Genomic DNA, 14897 nt, shown 5'->3' on the forward strand with positions numbered 1-14897 from the left:
AGTAAGTGCCAGGCAAGGCAGGCTCGGACCATCCGAAACAGTTTTCCTCTGCCGGAATTACAGGAAGGAAAAAAAAAAAAAGTCTTGACTCGGCCCGTTTTAACAGTTCTGTACCATATTGTCCACCGTCCGGCAACGGGGTTCATTGACCCTCGGAAGTCATCGGGCCATGTCTTTTCCCGCTTCCGCTGCGGCCGAGGACTTCCTCCAGGCAAACAACGGCAATCCAAGCCTGTTCGCTTGATGTTAAGAAATTATTGGTGAGACCTGTTGCAGAACCACGTCGGAAATTCTCTAACTGCAGATATGTTACCGCCAGGCTGGAGGTGCAGGATTCGGGAACACAACAAGACAAAACCGCATTGTGCGATATTATGGAACAAACTTGTTTGCCTCAGTTAAGGTCGCCAGACGACGCGTCGTGCACAGACGCTGCGATGGTATCCATTGAAATTGGGAACTGCGCATTTCGTGCATAGATAGGTACACATCACCCACAAAAAATAGGGGTCGAAACACATGCATAAAGTCGTATCAGTGTGCGTGGCAATGTTTCTCAACTAGAGCAGGCCCAAGCTCCAACCTGATGTGGGGGAACGACGACATCAGCCAAGGCACTTTGACACTTCAGTCAGAAAGGTTAGAATCCCTGGGCGTACTGACGAGGCGTAATGTAGCAAAAAAAGAAAAAAAGGAAAAAAAAGAAAAAAAAAAGTACGATGTATGACCCAGCAGCGGCGGAACGAGTCTACTGTATGTATCGACATCAGACGAAATTGGTCAGCACAGAAGTTCCAGTCACGTAATTACGTGGTAGTATGAAATAGTGCTGCGTAGTAACATCAGACAAACCTTTTCATACATCCCGTTGAGTACCACGTATTCTCAAAGGTATGGTAGAAAGCTTCTACTTTGGCCGTGCCCCACCAGTATAAATCATCACCAGCGCAGACGCTGGGTGTTTCAGTAGTAACTGTCTATCTGTGATCTAATACTTGATTGACCAAGTCATAATCGTGCCAGCGGGACCAGCGCAGGGCTTTCAAAAAAACAAGCCATCGCTAGTGTAGCTAGACCTTGTAAAAGCAGAAGCCAACGTAGAAATTCGCAGCCTCCAGCTCCTCAGGGCTGACCAGCAGTTCGCCGGTATTCCTGTCTCGCACATGCATCCTCTCACTCAAGGGGCCGAGGGTTCGGTCATCCTTCTCTTGATCCCAAATCTCTTTGAAACTTCGGTGCCACTGCAGCTCCAGGTTGTAATCTTCGGCCAAGGCACGGAAAGCCTCCCATGGTACCACATACTCAGGGACCTCTTCGACTGCCTCGTGCAAAAAGAAGTTATACTTCCAACCGAAAGGTGGACGGAAAATGCCGTCCTCCGGCGTCTTCCCCGGGAACCTGACCCGGTAAATATCATTGCCCCATTCTGCCGACTTCTCAACCTCTGGCTCGTCAAGCTCGCCCTCCTCGGCATCGCCACCGTCATCTTTCTTTGAACCGTCACCAGCCTCTGCCTGTTTTTTCTTCATTTCTACCATGCGTTCATTGTGCTCGCGGACTTTGGTACTGATGACGTCCGAGTTGGGAATAGCACCAATGAGGCGTCCACCTTTCCTCAGAGCCCCTGCGACATTTTTAAGCATCTGGCGTGCCTTTTGCTCCGTCTCGAATGCATAGTGCATACAAAACATCATGCTGACAACATCAAAGCCACGCCCACCACCGTGGGGTCCGCTCTCAAAGCCAACCTGACGTATGATGTCAATGTCGCTGATGGGCTCGCCAAAGCAATCCTTGACGTGAAAGCGGGCCTCGAATAACCTAGCCGGACCACGACCACCACCACGTCCTCCCCTTCCACCGCGGCCACCCCGGCTGCTCATGCTGCGATAGCGGTCCCTAGCCTGGTCGATACTCACATCGGCAGGATCCATGCCGACGTACAGCTCAACGTGCTGAGGGGCCTGTTGCCATTTGCCCAGATCACCACCCTTGCCACAACCCATGTCCAGTACTAGTATGCTGGGACCACCGCCCCTTCCTGGCTGGTGGTCCTCGTCAGGAGAGAATTTCTGAATGATGCAGCTCTTGATCCAGTTGTTGAACGAGCGGAGACCCTTGATACGACTATCGGTCTTGCGCCAATCGCGACCCCTCTCTGGTACGGCGTTGTAGTGAGCTTTGACTACATCATTGATCTGCTGACGCTCCTCATCTGCTGTGGCGGCCTCCCGAGCCAATCGCTCACGCTCGAGTGCGCGTTCCCTCGCGGCCTTGCGATCTGCTTCCGAAATAGTTGCACGAGCGCCAGGTCGCTTGAGCTTCCTGGGAGCAGCTTCACCACTAGGCGACTTGGAGCGCTGCCGCTTGCGTGCGGGCTCTAGCTTGCTGATATCATAAGTCTTGTTGCCTGCTCGATCTCTGGGCACATCGGCAGAGCCTATCTCATGTGTTGAATCTGCAGGTCGCTTTCGGTCGGTGGTGCTGTCGGATTGCCTCGGCGGCTCGTCCAGGTCTGCTCCGCCTGCCATTTTTGGAAATGATATCAAGTGAAGAGCACGTACGATATTGCCGCTCAGAAGTTGAATGGTCCGGTCCAGTCTTGAAGCTCAAGTAAGTGAAGGCGATGTTTTTTGAGAGCAGGTAGATGGCGTGCGTGATTTGTTGCCAGTTTCCTGTTTATTCAATTAGCTCAAAAATTGAATCTGATGAGGCAAAGAATCGGAAGGGTTAATTGGAAAGAAACAATGTCGTGGTTGATGAAGGACATTTGTATTATCTAATCTGGTGAGTTCCAACAGCACATGTAACCTTGATTGCCCGGACGTCCGTGCGCAGTCAAACCACCAGGGAACAATTAACGCTGACGCGTGAGCTTTGCCGCCTGTAGGTACCTCAGCTCAGCTACCGACCAACCCGCCCAGATCCTCATCGGTGGACCCACAGCAGCCACTTGCGGCGGCACCAAAGCGGACAGCTCCTACCATCACACCTTCTCCCATACCATCCCTCCCAAACAACATCTCATCCATCATCAACCTCAATATTGCATCTGTCCGCCGAAACTCACCGGAAGGCAAAAAAAAGAGCATTACAAATTAGTTCTCGCGCCGCCCGATCCATTCGATAATCGCTTCAGTGCCGACTTAAGAAACCACCTTTTCCTGGGATTACGACTTGGTCGAGCCCACCATATCCAACAATAGGCAATAGCAAACTTGTCGACAAGCAACAACCATGGGCTCGGATCCCCAATACGCAAAATGGCCGCTGTTGCCACTCGCACAGCACGTCTTTACTCTTACGAACTCGTACGCAGGTGGGGCAGCCCAACAGGCGGCGGCCAAGAGCCTGCAGGATGCCATCAACGAGCACAAAATGGCCCCTCTGTACAGGTACCTGGCGCACCCGATTGAGGGCATCCTCAACGTCGTCGGCGAGGGTGGCTCAAGCGCTCCCGGAAAGCCCCTGAGCAGGAAGTCCAGCGCCGTCGGCATGATCTCCACCAACAGGCCCATAACCAGCGTGAACCTGACCTGGGACGAGGGTCTATACCAGAAGCTCAAGGCGGATAATGATGCCGAGCTAGAGGAGTTTCAAAAGGAAGAGGACGAAGCTGTTGAGAAGGCCGGCGAGACAGAAATTCAGGCGGCAAGGGGAAAGAGGGCTGATTTCTGGGCGAGGGTTGGCGACAAGGTATGTAGCTGCTGGGAGACGACTTGTACTGGCGAGTCTCGCTACTTGGGGATGTCCTTTGGCAACCGCACCTACTGACGTCGATGACCATTTCTTGCACTGTCACAGGAGAAAGCGATCGCTGCCTACGAACTGGTCTTTGAGAATACCGGCATCCTGGGAACCAAGATCGACTTGGTACTAGCAATAATCCGCATGGGTCTTTTCTACGGCGACAAGCAGCTGGTGAAGAAGCAGGTTGAGCGGGCCAAGACTCTGGTCGATGCTGGCGGCGACTGGGACCGCCGTAACCGCCTCAAGGCCTACGAAGGTATCCACCTTCTTACTGTCCGCTCCTACAGCCTTGCCGCCCCTCTTCTCCTTGACAGTCTGTCGACCTTTACTTCATACGAGCTTTGCACCTACACCAACTTGGTTGTATACTCGGTTCTTGCCGGCTCTGTCAGTCTCAAGCGCGTCGAGTTCAAGTCCAAAGTCGTCGATGCTCCCGAGATCAAGGCCATCCTAGGCGACGGTGAGGACAAGCTGCTTGCGTTGACAGGGGCCATCTCGGCGGGTCCCGGGGCCGATGATGAGATGTCCGACAGCTCGCCCAGCGGAGCTGCCGCCCCTAGCAAAGCGTCCGGCGCCACTGCTGTCGTCAACTTGACCACCCTCGGCACTAGTACTGACCAACCCGATGCCGAGCTTGCTGTTGACTTCTCGCCGCTCGCCCAGCTTGTCAGCAGTCTGTACACGGGCAACTACAAGCAATTCTTCCAAGCATTGGCACTTGTTGAGGAGCAGTTCTTGACCCAGGACCGTTATCTGCACGAGCACAAGAACTGGTTCATTCGGGAGATGCGGCTTCGTGCTTACCAGCAACTCCTGCAGAGCTACCGTGTTGTTGGTCTCGACAGTATGGCCAACGACTTCGGCGTCACAATTGAGTTCCTCGACCGGTACGTACCCATAAGGATTCTTTCGTCATATTCTCCACTTGGAAGAATGTTGTACTAACACAACGAGTGTGATTGTAGCGATTTGGCCAAGTTCGTCGCGGCTGGCCGGATCTCATGTACCATTGATCGCGTCACGGGCAACGGCATCATCGAGACGAATCGCCCCGACGACAAGAACAAGCAATATCAGGATGTAGTGAAGCAGGGCGATCAGCTCATTACCAAACTGCAAAAGTACGGCCAGGCAGTAAGGCTGCGCGGCAGCGAGAGGGCATAATATCGAGGGAATCAGGAACAAAACTGAGTGTCAGATACCGAGGCTGGGAATCCCGGCTCTTTAGCCTGAGCAAGGTCCAGCCAGCATTTGTATTCTCTCGTTCCATAGGGGGCCAGGATAGCTGAAACAAGGGCTCACATGATTTCTCACGCATGCTTTGGCGGTCACTCTGGGCGAGATAGACCTAGGAAGCTGGTCAGGAGACAGGCGCAATGGAACTTGGGTGGAGGGAAAGGGGGGTCAAATTGTGTCGTTATCTAGATGTATGATAAATAGACAAGACAACCGAAGTAATCCCAAGGAAGGACTTCACATAGTGGGGTCTTTTCAAATCTGCACTCCCGAGGAGGGGCCAAAACTCATTTCATGCCAGACATCTATTGTTCAGTTATCTACAGGGAGATTGGTGGCCGTGTATAATGTCTTGCGATATGACCCCTGTCGCCAAGGCTGTGTAGCCCATATCCCCAGTTCGATTTCCAGACCAGCAAAAGAAAAAAAGAACAGAAAATAAAATAGATGAAAGGATAAGAAAACGTCACCTTGATGAACTCCGTCGTCAAATGCCTCCCATTCACATATCTACCTGTACTTGTCCATGAACTCCTTGTGAAACTTGACAATGCTGCCCACCCACTCTGTACCGGGAGCGAGGAAAGTGGTGCGTAGGTGGAGGGTGCCGGGCTTCTGCCCGAATCCGCTGCCAGGCACGACACAGACGCCCGTGGCCTCGAGCAGACGCATGCAGTAAAACTCGTCGGGCGTACGGCCCTCCTTCTCGGCCTCGGCGGCAGCCTTCTGAGGGACGTTGATGGTCGGGAAGAGGTACATTGAGCCTTGGGGAGTGTCGCACTCGACGCCCTCCATCTCGGCAAAGGCCTTGTGCAAGGCGGTGGCGCGTGCCTTGAGGCCCTCAAAGATGCCGTCGTACTCCTTTTTGTACAGCTCGTAGCTGGGCTCGCCCTCCTTGGGCGGGTTGACCATGAGCTCGACCAGGCACTGGCCGATGACGGGGGCGCACAGCATGATAGAGACAAACTTGTAAATCTCAGCCTGCACCTTCTCGTCAAAGTTGACGAGCTCAAAGTAGCCGCCACGGTGGCCACACTCGCCTACCATGCCCTTGGATACAGAGTGCAGCGATGCGAGCTCAACCTCATCATACTTGCCGTCAGGGTTCTCCTTCTGCAGCTGGCGGAGGACCCGCTTGAATGAGTGGAACTTGCCAACAAACACGTTGGTCTGATACACCTCGTCCGCCATCACGACGAGACGCTCAGCACGCGCGAGCTCGATGATGCCACGGATGTCCTCCTCGGACAGCGAGGCACCGGTAGGGTTTCCAGGGTTGATGACGACGATGGCGCGCACATCGGTACCCTTGGCCTTGGCCTCATCATGGGCAGCCCTGATGGTCTCCATGCTGGTGCCCCAGTTCTTGGACTCGTCCAAGTAGTAAGGCACGCATTGCGCGTCAAGCAGGGACAGCGACGCTGTGTACAAGGGGTACTGCGGGATGGGGACAAGCACGCCAGAGTTCTTGTCTGAGCAAATGACGTGAAGAAGAGTGTTGACGCCAGATGATGCACCGGCAGACAGGTAAATATCGGATTCCTTGGCGGGAAATCCATCACGCCCTATAAGAAATCGTCAGAGCTTTTCATGTCAGGGGCAACAACAGCCTGCGTCTCGGCGTTGGGAAGAAATGATTGGAACCCACTCTCTAGGAAGTCGGCAATGCTCTGGCGGATGGCCGGAGCACCGTTGCTGGCGCTATATGCGCCGACGGACCCAACCTTGCTGAGAAGCCACTTTGCCCGGGCAACAACGTCGGACTTGTAGCCGAGGTGGTTCAGGAGAACATCCTCGTGATCAAGGAGGAGTGGGTTCTCCAAGATGCTGAGGACCTGGCGGAAGAAGGTGATGGGCTTCTGGTCCAGCTGCTGGGGGTTTCCGATATTGGCCGAGATGACCTCCTTGAAAGGCAAGTCGGAGTCACCGTTTGTGAGCTTTGCACGGAACTCCTCGCTCTTGACGGCGAGCTCACCCCTCACTGCATATTTGGCAGCCTTGACATGAGGGTTGATGTTGTCATGGTTTAATCTGCGCCTCGAGGTTGAAGACATTTTCCTGGTGAATTGTATTCGGGGGTGGGGGTTGTCTTGTTGATGTTGGAGCTTGAGGGAGTATGCGGAATTAAAGTACTGCTGCTTCGGTAAAGAAGTGTTTGCGGCTGCTGAGTGGCGTGGTGGGGGGTCAACTTGTTAGTGGGGAGGACGGGGTGGCTCTTTCTCTATATTTTCAATGCAAAAAGACAACTACCTAAGGTAGGTAGGTACCTAGGTAGGTACGAGAACTAGACAAGCGATAAAGTGCTAAGTAGAATAATGGATGATATGGGTGGATGAGGTAGGTATGTGGCTAACCAGATGAAGAAACTTCAGTTCGTTTGGTGAGGCAATACCAATGTGACTAACAAAGATGTGCCGCCAGTTTAGTGCAGTGAGTGGGTAGGGCGGGCAGTTAGGGTACGGTACATCGACTCCTGCAAAGCGTTGATGAAAGGGATCGCTGCATGAAAATAGTCTCGAGGGGTGGTGGATCAAGGCCCACGTTTATTATGCCGTTCAGGGTATTTTGAATACTTATTCATGGGCTTTCCTCGTTGACAAAAACAAAGCTAAGGACCCGCCCCATTCTGTTCCGTTTTCTTGGGTTTGAGTGTAGTAGGTACGTTAGGTAGGTACCTTAGGTACCTAAGGCGCCTGCATGGCTACCTTACCTTGGATGGTAGGTAGATATGTAAGGGCAAGGTAGTGATGGTCTCATCGACTGCATTGGACCAATAGGCAGAGTAGCTGTGATCACATTCTTGTGTGACCTTTCGATGACACAGAAAAGAAAAGCCCCCCAAGTATATTGGAGCCTGATCGACGACTCAAGTCGGGTAGGTAGAGACAGCTCGGATGGTAGGAATGGGCACGCACCAGCAGTGCGTATGTAGTTGGCACAGTAGGTGGTAGAGCATGGAAGGTAAAATACTTCGTAATTACCTTGGAAAATCCAGGGTCCATATACTTTGTACAGCATACACAGTACACCAATTGTACATATAAAGACAGACCATTGGACATGGAGTTTATACACATGAGACTTCCAAGCGCTCGCTTGATATCATCTGCCAAGTGGTAACAAGCAGCCATATTCCGCTCTCACCTCAAACACACTGGTCGGAAAGACAAGACAGCAAGCGAATGAACGAAACCTACCCGTTTGTTTGTGGCTTAGACAAGCCGTCGCAATTGTCCGCCATGAACACGCGACCGACGCAGTAGCAGCACCAATGGCGGCTGCACGAGGTCCACGACCTCTCAAGAGCGTTGTCGACGCCATAGTGGCGGAAGAGCTTGTGACAGAAAATGAACAAAGCCGAAGTCGCAGCAGCTGCCCGAAGTCGCGCCTGATGGGAATTTTTATATGGGCAGATTGAAGAAAATTTGAAAAGGCTGGTCCGAATTGCTCGAGGCCTTTGTGTACGGGCATGAACCGACGACAAAGTGAGCGAGTCTGTCGATCAATCACTCACTCACTCTCTGGCATCGTCAATCTCGTTCAATGCAAGAAAGTCGGTAAAGCAAGTCCAGTTGACGAATACCATGCGGGTTTTGTTGAGGGCGCGAAGGGTGGCATTCCCTCTGCAGCAAACGACACGTACATTCCAGCCCGTAAGACGATGCACCGACCCTTATGACCTTTCCAATGGCTAGGTTAAGGGTAAGATGACAATCAGGTACCTTACCCTACCTGCCTAGGCCAAATTGGTACAAGATATGCTCCCAGACCAAAATCTTAGACACGCTTGAACATTTTTTGTTGCGATGTCGGAATCAAACGAGTCTCCCCTACCTATTTCTGGTGGAACACCAATCACCCAAGAATCATTACGATCACGTGGGCTGGCACCCCTGCTCGACGAAGTGGATTTGCTCCACAGTCCTACAGCGCGCGGCTATTCCCGCGTCATTCGCGAAAGATTCGGCGGCGGAGAGACAGAAGCACGAAGTTGGAGCATTTTGTCTACCAACGCCACGCCCGAACAACGAACGCATCTGCACTGGATACGTAGATATCTACAGATCTACCAGTGTCCGCCACCATGGCTAAGAAAGGCAAGCTCTTTTGACTCTCATTGAGCCTCAATTGGGTGGCCAGCGTCCCTGGCTAGCACATGCTAACTTCTAAATTCTCGCCCTGAAACAGTCAAGTCTCGCATCATTGGCGTGCGCCTCATATCTATGGCCATGACCGGCTTCTTCTACCAAATGTCCAGGCCGAGAACCTCGACTCCGTTAAGCATGCTCAAATACGACCCGATAGGTGCGAACGAGTTGCTCCTCCATCACAACCTTCCATCCCCATCGAGTTTGCCAGCCACTGGTCCCGACCTACAATCACTAACAATCGTGGCAACTCGCCTGAGTGAAACTGCAGTGCGAAGAAAAGTCTTGTTTCTCGAACAAAAACGAAAATCAAGCAAGTGATAGGGTTGTAGGATGGCTAAGAATCATTAAAAGATACCGGGAAACGGACGGGTTTAGGCAAACAGCACACGGTTTCAAATGCCTTGTGTGGATAACATTTGTACGATTATGGAGACAAAGCACATAGAGTACGAGCCTGCTGTTTTACACTGCCAAGCTCAAAGTTCATGTGCTATATTACGTGTAGACTAAACATCAGCTTTTCTACGCCCCAGCAAATCTGACTCTCCGTCTGTCTAGATTTCAAGCTAAGTTGAAAGCAATGTCATCAAAATTTTCAAAATACAAGTCAAGTGCATATTTGGAGCTTCCAAAACTAAAAGCAAGTGAGCAAAATTCACAAGAGCCAAGTCTTTTTGTTGCGCAGTCCAAGCTACTGTCCTCAAAGCTGAATGGCCGCTGCCAGCCATGAGGAGTCATCTCAGGGTTGGGACTGGTGACCATTGGGAGCAAACAGCCTTCGACGACTTCGAGTCACCATCTTATTCGGTGACCTCTGTTGCAACGGGGGTTGAAGCCCCCTCGAAGCAACAGATTGCACGGCAGAGTTTCTCTCATTCCCCTCTCGATTTGCATCCGGGGTGACGTTGTTAAGCCCAGGATTGTCTGTATTAGACTGAAAGCTTGACCGACGCTTGAAGCTCTTGGTATGAGGATTGGTGGAACACCTTGCTTTCTGTTCTCTCTCGGGTTGCGGCGTCGACGGCATGTCAGTTTGCGTCTGTCTCAATATGGGAACAGGCCGCACACTGCGCCTGCGAATGTTTCTCTCCTCTTGAACGGACACGAGTACAGTAGATGGTACCTCCAGTGGACTGTTTAGCTTGACACGTTTGGCCTCAGCGTTTTTGAAGATCAAAGCGAGTTCTGAGATCCCCGGCGTGTTGGGAATAACCTGCTGCTTCAAGTATTGGTAAACTGCCAGGAAGACACTGGCTAGTTCGACAAACTCCTGCGTGTCTCCCGCCAAGCCGTGCTGCTTCAGCAGTTGATGGTATATCTTTGAAGCAGTAGGACTTTTCAGGATCACCCAGTCCTTGAGTCTCTCACAAAGAGCCGATACCCATTTATGCCACTCTGTTTCCAGTTCTCTGGCAGCACCCAGTGATTGCTGGGCGACTTCCAGCTCACTGACCTTGGATTCGAGGCTGGCAACAATAGCAGCCGTGCATTGATGGCGCTCTTCTGATGATTGTAACTCGGAAGTGCGACAATCGAGAGAGGCTTGTATGCTTGCCACATCATCAACTTTCCCAGCAAGTAGCTGGTCGAGCTCTGCCGCTCGTTTTCGAATCTCGGACAGCTCATTCACGAGAGAATTGGAGCGATCCTCGGCATCCCGAACAGTTTGTTCTTTTTGTTCCAGTTGTGCATTTAGGTGCTCGATCGTGGTGGTGTCTTGCTCCTTTTCAGCTTTTCTGGCCGCCAATCTTTCATTGTCATTTGCTAGTTCCTGTTCCTGTCGCGCTTTTAGCATGTTCAACTTGCCTTCTAGCTCAAGTATCACATCCTTCTTTTCGCTGACTTGCGCTTCAAGTTCATGTCTCCTCTGGTCGGCAGCGAGTGACTGCGATTTCCAAGCAGACTGGGCTATATAAAGCTTCTGCCCAGCCTGCGTTGCATCATTACGAGCTTTCCCAAGGTCTATCACCAGGCTGGAAACCCTTTGGCAGTTGTTTGTTGAGGAAGCTTCTGACTCTGCAAGACGCTTTAGACACTGCTCGGTCTCCGATGCATGCTTTTCGATGGCATCGCTCAACCTCTGCTCGCCCTCAGTTAGCTTTTCAGCCATGCAAGTTAGCTGCTTCTCTCCAACTTTCACTTTCTCCTTCAGTGCTGCGTTTTCGCATGTCTTTGCGTCTAGATCGTGTTGTAGCTTGTAGATCTCGGCCTCGAGACGGTCACACTCGTTGTGCTTCTCCTCGACAGTTGTCGCCAGCACCGAGTTACCCTGTTTGCATTCCTTTAATTCAATGACGAGAGCATCCTCCCTTGCAGAGTGCTGGGTTTGCAGCAATTCTAAGTGGGTGTCGATGTGGCTCAATTGATTCGGAATCGTGGTGCCAATCTCTTGCAAAAGTCTGGGGTATGTCAGTACTGTATTGCACCATATGATGGCAGAGATGACTTACGGCGCGACTGATTCGGTGAGCTTGAGGTTTATGCCGGACAAGGCTTCAGTTTGGATCACATAGTGTGAAGCATTTTCAGCCAGGCTTTCAGCAAGCAAGTTTACTCTGCTGTGACTTTAGTACATGCCACGGTGAATCCGTGTTAGGAAAGAAACCGCAGATACATTCACTCACTTGGATTCCAGATCACGTTGCCGCTGCGAGTCCTTGGCAAGCCGATATTTACCTTGTTCATAAAGCTCCAAGAAATCGCTGAAGCGAGTAGCAAGATTCGTTTCCATAGCTTGAAGTTGAGCATGGGTTTTCCCAGAGTCGTCTAGTAACCTTCTGACTGTGTCTTGTTCATGAGCCAGACGTTCGTCCTTCTCCAGGAGTTGATCCGTAAGATGCTTCACAGTGACGTCTCCTGTATACGGTCAGCAAGTTTCACTGTTAACACTCTGACGAAAACCACTATCTAGCCTGGTAAAAGCACTCACTCTCTGCGAGAGCCACTGCACTCTCTTGACGGATCGCCCTTGCTGCATTCAACACACGCTTTTGTACTTCATCTGTCTTAGTGAGCGCAAGACCAACATTGGCCTTCATATCCTGTGCTTCCTGCCGGACTTCACAAATAACCTCTTCTAAACGCATCTTGTTACGCAGATGGAGCTCTTGCTGCTCTCTGATGGCTTCATTGATAGTTTCTTTGATCCTGGCTGCTTTTTCATGAAGTTTAGCCTTCTTAGCCTCAAGACCAAGACGATCGTTTCGAAGATCTGACATTGTCTTTTCTTGAGCTTTGATCTGCTCGGAATGTTCCTCGATTTTGAGCTGTTCCTCTTCTAGCAAGCGGCGAAGGTCGAGCACCCTGCTCTCCTGGTCAATTCTTTCAGCATTTTGAGAATTGACAGCCTGGATTAGTTTCTCCTTCTCAAGTTCCCATGATGCTGCCGACTGAAGAAGCCCAGTCAGACGGAATTCTTGGTCTTGAATGCACTCTTGTTGCGAAGCACATTTCCGACGAAGCTCTGTATTCACAGTTTCTAAGCGTTCACTCTGGGCTCGCTCATTCTCGTACATTCTTGCGTGCTTTTGGTTCAGCTTTTCGAGGATATCCTTGGCGTCTCTGTTTGTATCTGAGAGTGTAGAGCTGTTCCCAGGACTTGGGACCCGATGCTCTGCGCGATTAGCAAGCGGACGGGGCTTGGAGATACTGTGAGTTACGTTATGCCGCACGACGGAGCTTGCATAGTCTGGTCTCCTCAGGGGCGTTCCTCGTGAGTCAATCACAATGTTGTATTCTGGAGTTGGCCTTTGTGGTCGATCGCGTTTTCTCTTGCCCTGGATCGTATGAGCGCTAGGTTGCAATACAAAACTCGAGGATCCCAAATCGTGACCACGATCTCGACTGGAAAAGCGATTGTCGGCCGGATCTGAGCTATTGCGAGCACTGGACGGCCGAGAACTGGTGGCAACCTCGTCAGACACAATTCCTGGCACTATGTATCTCGTCGGCTTCCTTGATCTGTCTTTCCGGATTCCGTACACCGTTTCTTGATTTGGTGACTCTGGAACATCATTGGCCGCTTGCTGTAAATCGATTGGCGCATTTTCAGTCATTGTTTCAAGATTATAGCCTCCTCGAGGATGGATCGTAGTTGACTTTTGACTTGCCGACTCCACACGTAGACGGCTGATGGAAGCCACCGGTCGGTACTCGGTAGGAGGGGTGGTGGTCTTGAAAACTACACGATCGTCGCTATCCTTTGGCTGTCGTGAAGGGGGTGCTTGCGTCTCCATGTGCATGGGGGACATAGAGACAGCTTGGGATCCCTGTTGAGGAACTGCCAATGATCTACGGGATATATGCTAAGATTGAGGACTCGTAACGTGGTAGAACACATTCTGGGAAGATTGCTTACGAATACTCAGTCTTCTGGAGGGGCACGCCAGGCTGTTGACGACGCAAGGAATGTTTGGCCCAAGCAGGTGGAACGGACCATGTGAAGCCAGTAGCCTTTTCTTCTGGCGCTGATAGTGGAACTGCATGACGCGGAAGAGGCTGTCCTGAATTATCGGTTTCTGTAGAGTTCATATGCAAGAGACTAGACTTGTCGAAGTGGCTCTGCTCTGTAGTTGGCTTCTTGGCCATGTAGTTAGAGTTCTGGGATATCTGACCCGAGGGTGACGCCGATGTATCAATCTGATTAGAGACGGCGACCAAATTGTTGGTGTTTTCAGGCGAGCTCGCGGTAGCCACCTGGTTGTCCAACCACCATGGCGTCGACATTTTGTATATTCGATCTCGGGCTTGGACCAAATTGCTCCTCCGCCGATGCCTTAGCACTTCTTCAAGAGAGCCAAAGCCAGACTCGGTGGATGCATACAGTCGGGCAACTAAGATCGAGGACTGCAGTGCTCGAAGGATTACAATGGAGCATAGTAAGGCGAATCGCTCTCAATGAGGCGGAGACGAAAGGACGACGTTCAACGAGGAAATCATGGTCCGGGCTGTCTGGTCTAGGGTATTAAGAAGTAGTACATTGTTTGTAGACATGGCAAGCTGGAGCAGTGGTTCTTAGCGGTGATGCGCTGATTAAAGAGGAAACCACAGTATACAGTGCAGATGCCTCCCAACTGTATTTGCAAAGAGCCACGACTTCAATCGTGCCTGCTTACATGGTCTAGGTACCTTGGGTAAGGTAGGTACCTCACGTCGGCCGCGCCAGGTCATTGATTCAATTCAATCGATTGACTATCAACAGGCCTCTCTTTGGAGGCAGAAGTTACCTCGTTCCGCTGGGTGTGTATTCATACGAGGTTGGCGATGTGAAAGAATGAGGCAAGATGTTCAGAGCTAACTACCTCCTTATATGGTCCTCAACAATTCAATAAAGATATCACCAGATTCGATGCACTGTTAATATCAAGCTATTTTTTGGTCTCAAATAACAAACAATTCGAGATTGGTACGCGGCGATGCAGTGTCCGGGGTTCGTTTTAACTAAAGGATATCGTATACTTGATTTTCTGTGAACCACGAGATCAGAATGAACAACCTAGATAGACGAGGTGGTCTGCGTTGCCTAATTTACATCAAGAGCGCAGCCACATAGTCAAAAAAAAAAAAAAGAAAAAAAGAAAAAAAAAATGTTGACTTCCATGAGAGAGAGACCCCAATATGTATCCAACCAAACGGTTGTAAGTAAGGTCGGCAAAAAAAGAAGAAAGAACAAAACGCCCACAGAAACGTGGCCAAGCCTCTACTTCGAGCACATGGATGAACCATGGTTGCATATAGCGACTAACCTGGTTTAACCATCCA

At 51.1% G+C, this 14897-nt stretch overlaps 6 protein-coding genes across 6 annotated transcripts; 2 read left to right on the forward strand and 4 right to left on the reverse strand.

Annotated features, from left to right (window-relative positions):
- Positions 1–657: 657 nt before the first annotated feature.
- On the reverse strand, positions 658–2775 carry MGG_06505 (mRNA cap guanine-N7 methyltransferase). The gene has a single exon (XM_003717006.1). The coding sequence runs from the start codon at positions 2529–2531 to the stop codon at positions 1071–1073; it is 1461 nt and encodes a 486-aa protein (XP_003717054.1). The 5' UTR covers positions 2532–2775; the 3' UTR covers positions 658–1070.
- Positions 2776–2874: 99 nt separating this feature from the next.
- MGG_06504 (26S proteasome regulatory subunit RPN7) lies at positions 2875–5327 on the forward strand. The gene is made up of 3 exons (XM_003717007.1): positions 2875–3696; positions 3805–4637; positions 4716–5327. The coding sequence occupies exons 1-3, from the start codon at positions 3238–3240 to the stop codon at positions 4912–4914; spliced, it is 1491 nt and encodes a 496-aa protein (XP_003717055.1). The 5' UTR covers positions 2875–3237; the 3' UTR covers positions 4915–5327.
- Positions 5328–5496: 169 nt separating this feature from the next.
- Positions 5497–7040, reverse strand: MGG_06503 (uncharacterized protein; the record flags this gene model as incomplete). Its single annotated transcript, XM_003717008.1, has 2 exons — positions 5497–6551; positions 6635–7040. The coding sequence occupies 2 exons, from the start codon at positions 7038–7040 to the stop codon at positions 5497–5499; spliced, it is 1461 nt and encodes a 486-aa protein (XP_003717056.1).
- Positions 7041–7670: 630 nt separating this feature from the next.
- On the reverse strand, positions 7671–8570 carry MGG_14851 (uncharacterized protein; the record flags this gene model as incomplete). The annotated part of the gene is made up of 3 exons (XM_003717009.1): positions 8184–8570; positions 7902–7991; positions 7671–7696 (listed from the first exon to the last, which is right to left on the reverse strand). Exons 1-3 carry the CDS (start codon positions 8305–8307, stop codon positions 7671–7673), a joined length of 240 nt encoding a protein of 79 aa, XP_003717057.1. The 5' UTR covers positions 8308–8570.
- Positions 8571–8792: 222 nt separating this feature from the next.
- On the forward strand, positions 8793–9791 carry MGG_14850 (uncharacterized protein; the record flags this gene model as incomplete). The annotated part of the gene is made up of 3 exons (XM_003717010.1): positions 8793–9083; positions 9175–9291; positions 9406–9791. 2 exons carry the CDS (start codon positions 8793–8795, stop codon positions 9217–9219), a joined length of 336 nt encoding a protein of 111 aa, XP_003717058.1. The 3' UTR covers positions 9220–9291; positions 9406–9791.
- A 275-nt stretch (positions 9792–10066) lies between these two features.
- Positions 10067–13857, reverse strand: MGG_12819 (uncharacterized protein; the record flags this gene model as incomplete). The annotated part of the gene is made up of 7 exons (XM_003717011.1): positions 13495–13857; positions 12611–13427; positions 12067–12526; positions 11762–11993; positions 11588–11692; positions 10261–11536; positions 10067–10138 (listed from the first exon to the last, which is right to left on the reverse strand). The coding sequence occupies exons 1-7, from the start codon at positions 13722–13724 to the stop codon at positions 10067–10069; spliced, it is 3192 nt and encodes a 1063-aa protein (XP_003717059.1). The 5' UTR covers positions 13725–13857.
- Positions 13858–14897: the final 1040 nt, after the last annotated feature.

This window comes from Pyricularia oryzae, chromosome 4 (assembly GCF_000002495.2).
Source record: "Pyricularia oryzae 70-15 chromosome 4, whole genome shotgun sequence".
NCBI classification, from domain to species: domain Eukaryota; kingdom Fungi; phylum Ascomycota; class Sordariomycetes; order Magnaporthales; family Pyriculariaceae; genus Pyricularia; species Pyricularia oryzae.

Coding starts and splice junctions, on each gene's coding strand:
- MGG_06505 (XM_003717006.1), bottom strand. CDS start 2,531: ATGGCAGGCGGAGCAGACCTGGACGAGCCGCCGAGGCAATCCGACAGC.
- MGG_06504 (XM_003717007.1), top strand. CDS start 3,238: ATGGGCTCGGATCCCCAATACGCAAAATGGCCGCTGTTGCCACTCGCA. Junction 3,697..3,804: donor GGGCGAGGGTTGGCGACAAG/GTATGTAGCTGC, acceptor GCACTGTCACAG/GAGAAAGCGATCGCTGCCTA. Junction 4,638..4,715: donor ACAATTGAGTTCCTCGACCG/GTACGTACCCAT, acceptor GTGTGATTGTAG/CGATTTGGCCAAGTTCGTCG.